This window comes from Schistocerca serialis, chromosome 1 (genome assembly GCF_023864345.2).
Source record: "Schistocerca serialis cubense isolate TAMUIC-IGC-003099 chromosome 1, iqSchSeri2.2, whole genome shotgun sequence".
In the NCBI taxonomy this organism is placed as follows: domain Eukaryota; kingdom Metazoa; phylum Arthropoda; class Insecta; order Orthoptera; family Acrididae; genus Schistocerca; species Schistocerca serialis.
This window is the reverse complement of record NC_064638.1, coordinates 543,333,148-543,347,922: the sequence shown is the minus strand read 5'-3', so window position 1 is coordinate 543,347,922 and position 14,775 is coordinate 543,333,148. Positions and strand designations below refer to the sequence as shown.

The 14,775-nt window shown below is 42.4% G+C and overlaps 1 protein-coding gene across 1 annotated transcript in view; it reads right to left on the bottom strand.

Moving 5' to 3' along the window:
• LOC126412316 (inter-alpha-trypsin inhibitor heavy chain H4-like) overlaps positions 1-12,716 on the bottom strand; it is a 190,428-nt gene extending 177,712 nt beyond the window's left edge. Inside the window, exon 1 of the mRNA XM_050081878.1 lies at positions 12,642-12,716. Within this exon, the coding sequence (XP_049937835.1) occupies positions 12,642-12,716 (75 nt within the window). The remainder of the gene's footprint in view (positions 1-12,641) is intronic.
• Positions 12,717-14,775: the final 2,059 nt, after the last annotated feature.

The window sequence follows — 14,775 nt, the reverse complement described above, 5'->3', positions numbered from 1 at the left end:
CTCATGACGACGAGCTAAATGAAGAAGAATTAGATGGCTGGTTGGGAGATCCCGATGGATTACTTTAGTCGCTTAAATCGAAGTGTTTTCTCTTTCAACACAAAGTGGCACATATCTTTCGCTAAGTGTGAGAATTGTGTAGGTGATTGTGATTAGAGTAAAATGGCACATTTCTTTCGCAAAGTGTGAGAATTATGTAGGCGACTGTGATTAGAGTGAGTAGAGTGTTAGTGGCGCGTGTTTGGTGTAAAATAGATCAGGAAGGGAGAGGGTTAAAGTGTGCATCATATATCCTAAACTCTCTAACAGCACAAAGGTGGATGCCGAGGGAAACGCCTCTATTGGACGAACAGATTACCACCAACGGTGTCACTTTATCCCACTCGATGAGTCTAGGAGTTTAATCTGGGACCTCGGCATAGTGAGCCTGCTAGGCTGTCTCCGACTTGAGTGCGCATTTACACACATGTTTTACGTATCTCACCTTCGAAAGCGAAGTTGACGACATGCTGTTAGGCAAGTACAAACTGGCGATGGACAAGCAAAACATCTGTCACTTATTTATCATGGGAACCATCGCAGGATTTGCCTTAATCTATTTTTGGAACCACGAAAATTATATGTAGTGTACCCTCCCTTACTTCTTCATTATGAGTTTCATATATTAATGGATCTACCGAACTGTGTTTCACGTATGAAGCGAAATTTATGATTTTTGTGAGATGAATTTCGCAGTTTTACACTGTTTTGTACAAATAAAATGTCCATGTGAACATGAAGGATGTGTCCACACCCAAAGTAATCTACATTGTTGGCTTGGAGTTTCCGACAGATAAAGCGGCCTAAATTCTAAAGTTTCCTTTTCTCACTCACAGTGGATCTTTCCCAGCAAAGAACTTGTATCGTCGAGATTTATGTAGGCGCCTATGCTGTGTGAGGGTAGACTGTGCGATGTTTATATTGCTGAGGTGACGAAGGAAAGAAGGAAGAGGCGGAAAGAAGATGTTTGCACATTGTTACTCCTCTCAAATAACAAGTCTACCAAGGTTTATACGTTTCATCTTGATCATAATCGTCACCCGTTACGCCATGAGAAGCTGCAGAAAGGTTTGAACTTGAAACCTAGGACGCTGATGGCAAGGACTGCAAATCCGGATATTTAACCCACCACTTTTGTGCCAGCGTAAAGTTACGTAGAGGCAGTGGACTTTTATTCTGTAGCAATGAAGCGAACATGCTGCTCGGAGCGAGGAAGCGAAATGCTTAAGTTACTGGACTCTGCAGCACGAGTAATCTCCGCTCGGCCCCAGGTTTGTTAGCTTTCCTAGAACACTAATGAAAAATCTCTGGATAGTCCTTTTGAAAATGACGCAGCCGATTTTCCTTCGTAGCCTCGTTCCGTCTTCTTTTAATGTTCTCGATATTAAATGAACGTTAAACTCTAATCTTTCTTACTTTTGTTTCCATACCGACTACCCTCAGTGCAGTTACACTGGACAAGGGTTGAAACAGTCATCCTTGTTTAGGTCTTCCACGTATCTGTAAATCTCTTCAGACAAATGTTGGGACGTTCCCCTCTAGTAAGATGCAGACAGTTTTCTTCCACATCTTGTCCAAGCTATACTTATGGTGCATTTCTAATAATTTCTATGCAGTAGGGATTTAAATAGTTAAACTTCTGACCTTATTCTTAAAGTTGCAAAAGTTTCGTAAATGTTGAAGAACTAGAAGTTAAATAATAATCATTTGTAAAAACGTCCTTTTGTTTTGTAGTTTCTATCATCAAGTTCTGTTATGTATGACTACAATATCAATCTGCCTTTGTTTCGTATAAACAAGAGAAGTCTTCAATAATTGGTCCACGTAAAATGCATGTCATACGTGCCTGATCTACGAAGGCAGAAGAGACATCAGATAGCTGAAAACGGAAAAGTACTTGAGATGTGTTCTAATTCTCAGTTTGTACAATACAAGTCGCAGAGCGAGAATTTTGACATGTGGATAGGTCACTAGTGTTGAAGCTATTATCACTCACATCGAGACCTATAATTGCGTCGTAAGACTTTGGTTAGTCAGGGAACACACATTATAGCTACAGGCCAAGTTTGACTAAGTTCGTCGAAGTGAAATTTTCTCCATTTCAAAAAGAGATGCAGATTATATATATAGTAGTCACAACATCAGATCATTGTACAATTATAGTGAAATGCCGGAATACTTGGAGGAGATCAACGCTCGAAAATGCCAATTGAATTTCAACATTAAACATTGTGATGCGTTGTATGTGAATAGGCCTAATGACTGATTAGTTACCGGAACTTGGCTCAAGTCTGAAACACACAGTGATCTATCTAAACTGAAACGACTAAATGAAGTTAAATGGGCGAAAGGCAGATGGCAAACACAGAATTTCTGGAAGGATCTGAAAGAAAAGCATCTTACAAAACCCTCCACAATGGAGAAGGACAAGACTATGCCCTTGTTAAGGAAACCGCCGTGATGCGTTAAGCGATTTAGGGGAACGACAAAAACTTCAATCTGGATTGCCTGTGGGGGATACGAGTCACCATCCTCCTAAACGCCAGTCCCGTGTCTTGGTAGTGTGCCACCTCGTTAGGTGGGAAGGTTTGGCGTATTTTAATTCTCCTCTGCACCTACGGGTACGAATTATTTTTGAAATTGTAATATTCTTGGACTGACCTCTCATTTATATACGAGTTGGATTTACTTCAGCCCTACTACAATAATGACCGCACAGCTCATTTCTGCCAAACAAATATCTTCGTCGTTATCCAGAAAACTGACTGAGCACAGACAGTTCCAGAACAACTGCGCACACGCTATGCGCCATATTTCAAAGACTGGTCGGCCTACATTTACCTACACCTGTTACAACACGAACAGTTATTACACTTGTGCAAGAGACAAGACTGATGATGTACGTAAACGAGGTATTACGGTGTACAATTCCAGGTAACATTGTCTATTACGGGGGGCGTTCAATAAGTAATGCAACACATTCTTGTCTCGGCCAGCTTCAGGTGAAAAAATGGGGGATTTATTGTGGGAAATTATGGAATATTCACACTTCAGGCCGTATCGCTTCATGAAGTTCCTGATGTTGGTGGTGCTACACACAGTCTACAAAATGGCTGCTGTAACGGGGGTGGATCTCAGAAAGAGAGCTGTCACTGAGTTTCTTTTGACGGAAAACCAGAGTATCACAGATATTCACAGGAGCTTGCAGTTGTCTAGGCAGATCTGGCAGTGAACAAAACCGCAGTGAGACGTTGGGCGAGGCATCTATCATCGCAACAAGGCGCACGAACGTGTCCGATCTTCTGGTGCCGGCTGGCCGTACTCAGATGTGACTCCTACCATTTGGAACGTGCAGACAGTCTCATTCGAAGTGACCGACGAATCACGTACCCCACGCTGCACTACCGGGCGTCCCTGTTGGTGGTGCTGACACCCTCGGCCACCAGTTGAAGAAGTCAAAGGCGTGGGGCCGCTGGGTCCCTCTCCGCCTAACAGCAAACCATAAAGAGCAACGACGGACCACCTGTGTGGAATTGCTTGCACGTTACGAATCTGACTGCGACAATTCTTTGTCGATCGGCGTCACAGGTGATGAAACATGGGTCATCTCTTTGAACCAGAAACAAAGCAGCAATCCAAGGAGTGGTGCCACACCACGTCTCATCTGAAGAAAAATTTCAAAGCCGCATCCTCAACCAGTAAAGTCATAGCGACGCTCTCCTGATATTCTGAAGGTGTTATTCTGTTTGATGTCCTCATTCACGATGCAACGGCAACTCTGAAGTGTATTGTGCCACCCTCAGGAAATTGAAGAAACGATTTCAGCGTGTTCGTGGCAACAAAAATGCACACGAACTTCTCCGTCTCTATGACAGCGCAAGGCCTCACACACATGTCTGTACACTCAAGAGGAGCTCATAAAACTTCATTGGACTCTTTTTCCTCATCCTCTGTACAGCTCGGATGTCGCAGCTTCCGACTTCCATCTGTTTGGCCAAATGGAAGATGCACTCCGCCGGCAGCAAGACATTGGCTCCGGCGCCTGCCAGTAGAGAGGTACCATACCGACATACATGCCCTCCTAGTGAGCTGGCACAAGACTGTCGCACTGAAGGGGTATTATGTGGAACTGTAGGGTTTTGTAGCCAAAAGGGAAGGAATAATATACTGTTGTGTACTGCTGAATAAAACCAACCTACTTCCAGAACAGAAAGAGCTGCATTACGTATTGAACGCCCCTCGTATATTTCACAGCAGGTTCACTCTACCGTAATAGTTTTAGACAAGTGCACACGGGGGAACTGGTTGGATTGTGAGTAATACCATTACCTTTTTTTTTACTTTATGAGCTACTGAATATTTTTTATGGAGCAATGTACTTCCTGCTGGCATTAGAGGCTTGCAGAAAAGTTTGATATAGTGTCATAAAGTTTGATGACATTAAAAATGATAATTTCTGCAGAGAGGAACCAGGAGACGTCCTACACGTGAAGGCTGAGGATACAGTCTCCACTATACTCTCACATAAACAATGCATATCGGCACGGAAACTGGGGTCTGCAGCGACCCTCGACATCTCGTTGTCATTATTGAGCCGGCCGGGGTGGGCGAGCGGTTCTAGGCGCTTCAGTCTGGAACCGCGCGACCGCTAAGATCGCAGGTTCTGATCGTGCCTCGGGCATCGATGTGTGTGATGTCCTAAGATTCGTTAGGTTTAAGTAGTTCTAAGTTCTAGGGGACTGATGACCTCAGATGTTAAGTCCCATAGTACGCAGAGCCATTTGAACCATTTTGTCATTATTGATAAATCCGTCGGTACTTATATTAAACATTGTTATGAAGCAGTACTGCTTTTTCTTGGAGCAGTCAAACGACTTTCAAAATTACATTCGTTCCGCACAAAAGTTAATATCCTGACATCTTCGTACAGAAAAAAGTACTATCATGAACTAAACAACTCATCTCTCAATATTGTAGGTTATCGAAAGCCACTTTTAGATATCTTGAAGATGAAGTATTAAATGTTTGTGTGTAGTCGCTGACACTCGGTACTTTGCTGACGCTGGCTAGCATAATCAAATTTTATCAGTGCCCTGGGTTCATTTGAGAATCTCTCCTCGACACCTTGTGGATAACATCGGAAGTTCACTGAGGCTTTTTGCGGATGATGCCGTAGTATATCGAGAGGTTGTAACAATGGAAAATTGTACTGAAATGCAGGAGGATTTGCAACGAATTGACGCATGGTACAGGGAATGGCAATTGAATCTCAATGTAGACAAGTGTAATGTGCTACAAATACATAGAAAGAAAGATCCTTTATCATTTAGCTACAATATAGCAGTTCAGCACCTGGAAGCAGTTAATTCCATAAATGATCTGGGAGTAGGCATTAGGAGTGATTTAAAATGGAATGACCATATAAAATTAATCGTCAGTAAAGCAGATGCCAGACTGAGATTCATTGGAAGAATCCTAAGGAAATGCAATCTGAAAACAAAGGAAGTAGGTTACAGTATACTCTTTCGCCCACTGTTTGAATACTGCTCACGGGTGTGGGATCCGTACCAGATAGGGTTGATAGAAGAGATAGAGAAGATCCAACGGAGAGCAGCGCGCTTCGTTAAAGGATCATTTAGTAATCGCGAAAGCGTTACGGAGATGATAGATAAACTCCAGTGGAAGACTCTGCAGGAGAGACGCTCAGTAGCTCGGTACAGGCTTTTGTTGAAATTTCGAGAACATACCTTCACCGAGGAGTCAAGCAGTATATTCCTCCCTCCTACGTATAACTCGCAAAGAGACCATGAGGATAAAACCAGAGAGATTAGAGCTCACAGAGAGGCATACCGACAATCTTTCTTTCCACGAACAATACGAGACTGGAATAGAAGGGAGAACCGATAGAGGTACTCAAGGTACCCTCAGCAACACACCGTCAGGTGGCTTGCGGAGTATGGATGTAGATGAAAGAAAATTGTTTCCGCTGAGGGTGCTGAACTAGGCTGTTCTCTCCGTGTAATTCTTGAGTGACAGGAGCCGACTTTAGAGTGCTCTGGTAGCAAGTGAAGGAAGATAGGACTTTGACGTCGGGGGGACTTCGAGAGTAAGCTCTACATTTTCATACACACTCCGAAAGCCACTTTATGATGCGTGGCAAAGGGAAATATGCTGTACCCTTTTCAAAGAACCATTTCGCCACTCGTTTTAAGCGATGTAAAGAACTCAGGGAAGCCTAAATCTTGATGACCAAATGCGAATTTGAACTGCCATTGTCTTACCGCTGTGTTGCTCTAAGAGTAGTGTTTCTGGCTCATAAATTATCCTTTTTCCGATTATTCTTCGTAGTAACACAAAATAACGACAGAAGTAATCAAATAAGTGCAAGACGACAATGCCTTAGGGTTACGGAGATCTTTGGAAAAATTTATCATAGCAAAATTATTCCACCTTTTAAGGCCGAGTAACACCTCTCCATTTCGATGATCGATTTTTCTTAATTAATGGCATTTAATGACCAGTGGATGAAGTTCAGGGAGTACAAGAGGCTAAGATGCACTACTCATTTATTAGTTCCTTCCTCGGCAACATTTGTTTGAAATCAGAGTAATGAAATCCTGCCACAAGATTCCAATAACACCTTGCTTTCATAAATGGTTCAGTCCTGGACGACTTTCCCTACACTCGAGCTAATCTTAAATATTATTCGTGCACGCTATCAAACACGCATTATGGCATCATTTTAACGGTGTCTCTGAATGACTTCCTCGTAACGCTTCTGCCAAACGACCCCAGCCGACTCTGGACGACAACTTACACTGCTGCGCTGCGCACCCGAAAGCGAGCAACTGAATATCTAAGTACTGTGGGTAGAGTTGGCGTAGCTCACAGAGGATATATTTATTCCCCTATCGATCTAAGTGCAGCAATGGTGACGTCACACGCTGGTACAGGTACAGCAAAGGAAGAAGTACGAGACAGGCGTATTACCGTTAGATTCCAAGAAGTATGTAACAGCTCAAACTGCAAAGAAAGCAGATGCTGTGAATATTACAGATCTATCAATTTAATGTCTATGTATTTAACCCAGTAAGGTTAGGGATGTCAGGCCATCTCTTAGATCTCACTAGGAATTCTACATGTTTTACATTATATCCGTGACGATAAGCGTGTTATAGGCTATATTTAGCAGCCGGCCGGGGTGGCCGAGAGGTTCTAGGCGCTACAGTCTGGAACCGCGCGACCGCTACGGTCTCAGGTTCGAATCCTGCCTCGGGCATCGATGTGTGTGATGTCCTTAGGTTAGTTAGGTTTAAGTAGTTCTAAGTTCTAGGGGACTGTTGACCTCAGAAGTTAAGTCCCATAGTGCTGAGAGCCATTTGAACTATTTTTATATTTAGTATCGAACGCAAAACATTCGGAAGTTACTAATGCACAATAAGCAGAAAAGAACTGTTTTATATTCGTCCATGACAAGTAGAGGGGAGTGATGTACCTAGATGATAGTGTAATTAGGACAGCATGATGTGTTTTGGTCGGTATTTCAATGTAGTGACTAACTTTAGAATCACGTGAAGGAATGCACACTAGAGACCAACACAAGCAGTTTCCTCCATTTTCTAGTTTATGTTGGTGCTAGAGATGAGGTTGTGTTTCGTGCAGCATTTCTAAACATTTCGTGTTCTACATATTGAAGTGGTACATAATATATAAAAGCTATTTGGAATGTATTGTCCATTCTTCAGATACAGATTTTTATGGCAAATAAAGTTATTCATATTTTTAAAACTAATTGCATAATATGTGGATGGTTGAATCATACTTCATCGCTCGTGCACCATCTTGTACCTTGGAACATGACACATTCGTAAATTCACTGAGTTTCGTCAGTGTCTTAACAACTGTACCTGTCTTGGAAATGGAAATTTATGTCAGTTTTCTAGCAGCTTCGATTTCAAAATGAATTTAAATTGTAATTGTTTTTTGATCATACTTCTTCTTTATTTGATTTCGGTTACTGATTATTGGTATGCAAAATCGTTATTATATAGCAAACAGACGACTAAATGCCAAACTGGTAACTTCTCGATCGTAACGCTTTTAAACTTCAGTAGAATATTGGTTCCCAGATACATGACCACGTTGTACCTCGGAACCTTTTTTCACATTTGGAAAACATTTATTTTACGGGGTAATTATTGTAGATTCAGTAAAAGACAGCAGAAAACAAAAAGTGAATGCCAACGTTTAAAAATGAAATAAGAAAATAAACTTTTATTACTTGGCTGGTTAGAGGCGAAGTCCGTCAAGTATTCAAGGTAGAAGAGTCTCCCCTACTGCAATCATTCATGGTTACGAAATCCTTGCACGAATTATTTAGAGGAGTATAGAAACACATGTGGAAATCAACCTTGGAGAAGACTGAAATGGGTTGCGGAGGAATGTAGGAATATGCAAGGCTATATTGGCTCTATGAATCATAAGCTCGGTTGAATCTAAAGTTTTTACATTTAGAGAAAGCATTTGAGAATGTTGACTGAAATTCTGACGGTAGCAGGGATAAAGTAAGGGGACCGAAAGATTGTCTACAGCTGGTACGGAAACCAGACATCGGTTATGAACATTCGAAGAACATGAAAAGGAAGCAGTGGTTAAGAAGGGAGTGAGACAACATTGTAACGTAGCCTGTATGTCAATTTGTCTGTTTGTGGACGTAGTAGATAAAACTAACGAGAATTTGGGATAAGGAATTGGTGTTTATGGAGAAGAGATAAAATGCTTGTGGTTTACCAATGCCATTGTAAGTCTGCCAGTGACAACAAAGGACTTGGAAAAGCAGTTGAACGGAATCTATAACGTGTTGAAAAAGGACTGTAAGATGGGCATCAACAAAGGTAAACAAAGTGCAATGAAATGAAGTCATATTACATCACACGATGTTGAGGGAACTGAATTAGAAAAAAAGACTGAAAAAGTAGCAGATGGGTTTTATCGTTTGTGCAACAAAATAAGTGGCCGAAATAGAAAGAGTATAATACGCAGACTGAAAAACATTTAGTGAAAAACAGGAATTTGTTAACGTGGATTGCAAATGTAAGCGTTGAGAAGTTTTTGTAACGGTGTTTCCCTGGAGTGTTGCCTTGTACAGAAGTTAAAGAGGGGCGCTAAACAATTCAGACAAGAGAATAGAAGCTTTTCAAAAGTAATGCCACAGAAGCATGCTGAAGATTAGGTGGGTAAAATGGATAATTAATAAAGAAGTACTGAATCTTATTGGGAAGAAAAAAATACGTGACACGAGACTGAAAGAGGGGATCGGTTGGTAGAACACATACTAAGGCACTAAGGAACTCTTAACCTGATAATTGGGGAAGCGCAGGGAGTGAAAGTTTTTGATTCGTTCACGCAGGGTCATTCTTATTAACGTTTAAAAACCTTCGAAGTGACGTACATGACGCTATGACAAGTAATTTAATTCGACACATGGGGTGACAAATGTCGGAAATATCCCAAAAGTGGATGATAATGGTTGAAAATGTGACGTCATCAGATGATGTACCTCGCCGTACATGCAGCTGTTGAGCCTATCTGTCTGTCGCACCTGATCATCCCAACCTAACTGAAGTAATTCACGTCGGAGTGGCTCTGGGCCCACGTGCGTGGCTTTGGCGTGTGGGGCTTAGGGTTCGAGTCTTGCATGTGGCAGGTTGTATTTTTTTCATTGCATTGAACGGTTATATGTTAACATTGAGGTAAGATTTATTATTTAACGATCTCACTGCCTCCGCTGGTTTATTGCAAAGTACAGTACAACAAAAACCTTTTGCATTGCTTCGTAAGTAGATGAGTATACGCTTCAGAATTCCGTCGTTACCAGTAAATGACCTACGTTTCCTTTACTAAATAACGTATGTAACAAAAGGAAGCAAACACAAAATACGAACAGCCTTTGGGCTCTGTCCAACCCAAGCATCAAAAGCGACCGGCAGCGAGCGACGGCTGGATATGCGACAATCCGGAAACAAGCGGCAGGATCGGGTAATACGCTCAGGTGTCCTGCGTGCGAGCGACGATCTCCCGCTGCAAGATGGCAACTAGGGCCCGCCAGCTGCTTCTGTTAAACTGTGCCCCTAAGCAGTAGAATACTGTAGCTCGAGAGTACGGCAGCAAAATTAGCTTTACTTAGGAAAATAAGACGATAATGGGGCATTGTACATGAAATTTAGGGAAGGATCTTCACGGAGAATTTCGTCATTTATATCATCAACTACGATCACCAGACAAATACTTCGAAAATACGTTGATGACCAAAAGACGTTCGACTGTCTCACCAAGAAATTAAAGAAAAATGTTTCTTACATGACCAAAAACCTTTAACAACCGGTAAGTGCAGAAGAATGACCAACTACGATAAATATAGAATAATTTGTGATGTTTCACCGCACGATGTGTGATGTGACGGTAGCGTCATAGGCTCATAAGCGGTATTATTCTATCCTGATGGTAACTAATATTTGAACTGACTTTGTTACAATCCTGTCACGTGCAGTGTACTAAGTTTTATCTATACTGTTTAACTGCATCTCAACGTATATTTTTCACATCTCGCCAAAGTTATTGATCTTCAAGTGTGTACAAATCTACCTCAGAACATCACACACATTCAATTCCAAATAAAACACAATGAACCGCCATGAAATATTACCGATATTTCATTGTTGGGAACGTAATTAATGAGCAATCAATGTTAAGGCCAAGCTCTCCAATTAATCTAAATAGTGTACATAAGTAAGTTTTGAAAAGAAAGTGAAACGATTTGTCTAACACTAATAAATAAAACACATTAGAGAAACAATTGATGCACCTCATTTTCTGTATATGATTTCGAGCATCGTTCAAAGACACGTCACATGTTTCTATGATCTATTTTCATTTTACACAAATCATTTCGCAAAATATTTTATCGATTTCTTCCTTGTTTTATTTTCCAGCTTTATTCAGAAGACGTAACTTACTTACACCTCATTTGCAATCCTATCATCTTCTCGAAATTCTTAAATTTAGTACTTAAATCCGAAGGAAGCCTTCTTGACAGCTAAATATCATACCAACATATATGTTTTGTGTTCTAAATAGGTAGGCCTTGAAGTGATGGACTTTTCGACACTTCGTTTGCGTAGCTAGACTAGCAGCAGTGGTTTATGAAATATTTCAGTTTTTTCCCTCAAATCAGTGATTAAGTTTCCTTAATTACCCTGATTACTTTCAACCAGTTAGATATTGTCTTGCAGCACTACACTTCACGGTGCTCACTTTGATACCTCATTTGGCCATTTCTTAATTTTTATTTGTCTATGAAAATTTGAACAAACACTCATTGTATAGTTTATAGGGCTTCGCTCAAACATTCGACCAAAAGATTTCGAGTGTTAATCATAGGACAACATAGGTTTTTTTTGCGTGGTGTCACTTCCAAAAAAACCTTGTTTCATATCTGGAGAATGAAAAGAGACATCACTCCGCTCTCAACTTTAAATACAATTTCTTTGTTTGGTTACATTTGATATGCGATAATGCATTGCCGCTGGCCGGTGTGTCCGAGCGGTTCTAGCCGCTTCAGTCTGGAAAGGCGCGACCGCACGGTCGCAGGTTCGAATTGTGCCTCGGGCATGGATGTGTGTGGTGTCCTTAGGTTAGTTAGGTTTAAGTAGTTCTAAGTTCTAGGGGACTGATGACCTGAGATGTTAAGTCCCATAGTGCTCAGAGCCATTTGAACCATTTGAATGCATTGCCTAAAATGAACCATACGCAAAGTCTACGCAATGTGATTTTCTCTCTGCAAAGTCTTAAAAATTTCGTGCCATCGTTTTCTTAGTTTCGTACAGCACAGAATCTATGACGAATAACGAAAATAAATTCAGTGCTTCATTGAGCTGTAAGATGCCTAACAATCAATGTTTTTCACCAAATAGCTTTCTTAAAATGAGACACGGTGCTGTCGTCCTCACTTTCGCACATGCTGCTGTGACGAGATTCAAACACGTTTGAATTCAGGCGTCGCAAGCTGTAGCAGTGGACAGCAAGCGCCACTCACGTCGCTCACCTAGGACACTTCCGTAACTACACCTGCGGTTGTGTTTTGCCGTCTGAAGTTGTCGCGCGCTGTCGGTCGCTTCTGTCGCTTACGTGGGACGCGGCCTTAGTCGGTTACAACGAGTGATATCTTCTGCGCTTACAACAGATCACCTTTAGAAAAGGTGTTCGAATACAAGTGTAGCAGCGCTTAAGCATTCCTTAGCGCTCAAGCCCGAGCGCTGCACATGCCGTCGAGGTGCGTCATCTGGTGAGGTAATATGTTCAACATTTCTCACACATTTTAGGGCTATTTCCCGACGTTTGCCGCCCCGTGTGTCTTATATTATATTACTTGTCTCAGCGTCTTCTACGTCGCTTCGGGAGTTTTTAAACGTAATAAGGATCACCCAGTATGTTAACAGATGCTGCTAAGTAGACCCATCCCCGCTCCCGTCACCAAGTGGCAGGGCACTCTGACAAGACGCATGGGTCTCCCGTGCCAATATAAAGGACGGGTGGTCACTCACCTGCGCGTCGTCAGCGGCGGCCACGGCCACGGCCACGGCGGCGGCGGCGGCCAGAACGAGCGCCGCCACGGTCATCGCAGCGGCTGCTTTGGAGGTCCGCATGTTTGGAACTGGCCGCGGACGCGCAGCCGCGGCCATATAAACCATTAGGAGGAGCAGGCCCGGAACTGGCTCTCTCAGATGACGCCTTCCTACGCTTCCAAAACGGTTCAGGAAGCATCTGCCTGTTGCTGCAGTTTCTGGGTGTATTCTTAATAGGGCGCACGCTATACAAATTTCGGTCGATCAGCTCGCAAATGGGCGCATCTCAACAACTTCTTTCTCTGTGCTGGAGGTTACGTCAAGGACTACTGTTCTCGTAGAAAACGAAACATCGATGTGGCAGGTGATCGAATGTGATTTCGAAACATTTCCACAGTGATATAATAAGACGAGTAAAACAAATGTTCCCTTTTGTACTACTGGATGTACTTGTCATAACAGGCTCATTTCTTTATAAGGGTCGGCCGGAGTGGTCGAGCGGTTCTAGGCGCTACAGTCTGGAACCGCACGACCGCTACGGTCGCAGGTTCAAAAAATGGTTCAAATGGCTCTGAGCACTATGCGACTTACCTTCTGAGGTGGCCTAGAACTTAGAACTAATTAAACCTAACTAAGCTAAGGACATCACACACATCCATGCCCGAGGCAGGATTCAAACCTGCGACCGTAGTGGTCGCTCGGTTCCAGACTGTAGCGCCTAGAACCGCACGGCCACTCCGGCCGGCGGTCGCAGGTTCGAATCCTGCCTCGGGCATGGATGTGTGTGAAGTCCTTAGGTTAGTTAGGTTTAAGTAGTTCAGACTGTAGCGCCTAGAACCGCACGGCCACTCCGGCCAGCGGACACAGGTTCGAATCCTGCCTCGGGCATGGATGTGTGTGAAGTCCTTTGGTTAGTTAGGTTTAAGTAGTTCTAAGTTCTAGGGGACTGATGACCTCAGAAGTTAAGTCCCATAGTGCTCAGAGCCATTAGAACCATCTTCATAAGGTTTGACTAACGAGGAAACAAAACCTTACCTGAAGTGGACTTGTCGCAGTCGACAACATATATGGTATATGAAAGCATGCTGCGGAAATGGGCATTATTTCTGTGAAGGTAACAAAAACTATCGTTATTATTAACAGTAGAATAACTTTGTACGTATTTGGGAAGGGAAATAACTGAAGATGATCGAAGTAGAGAGGATATAAAATATAGACTGGCTGTGGCAAGGAAAGCGTTTCTAAGAATTTTTAACATGTTTCAGCCCTGTCAGCAACTGTGATATATTAATATGACAAAAATCCTCCTCCGTTGCGAAATGTTACTGATCTTTACCCAGGTTTCAGATGGAGTAATCTAGCCTTCTTGAGAAGCATAAAATAAACTAATACGTCCCAGAATAAGGCATGGTCAAACATAAAGAGCTAAAGTACCGTGGTACCATGTCAAGCTACGTTACTTAGAACAGCCCCGGCCCCACCTCGTGGGGAGCGGTCAGTTTCTGAAGAAGAGGAATTTGTTAACAACGAGTGTAGATTTAAGTGACAGGAAGTCTTTTCTAAAAGTATTTGTATGCAGTGTAGCTATGTATGGAAGCAAAACATGAACGATGAATGGTTTAGACGAGAAGAGAATAGAAGCTTTTGAAATGTGGTACCACAGAAGAGTGCTGAAGATTAGATGGATAGATCACGTAGCTAATGAGGAGGTACTGATTAGAATTGGGGAGAAGAAGAATTTGTGGCACAACTTGACTAGAAGAAGGGACCGGTTGGTAGGACGAGTTGTGAGGCATCAAGGAATCACCAGTTTAGTATTGGAGGGAAGCATGGAGGGTAAAACTAGCAGAAGGAGATCAAGAGATGAACATACTAAGCAGATTCAGAAGGATGTAGGTTGCAGTAGGTACTCAGAGATGAAGAGGTTTCACAGTATACAGCAGCGTGGGGAGCTGCATCAAACCAGTGTTTGGACTCAAAACCACGACAACAACAACTTGTCTCATTATGTACTTCTTTCAGTTAACGTCTCAACTGTACTGCAGCAGTTCTTTCTGTATATGGTTCAAATTTCATCGAGATATGTCACTTGACAGTGATATGACATGCGAAA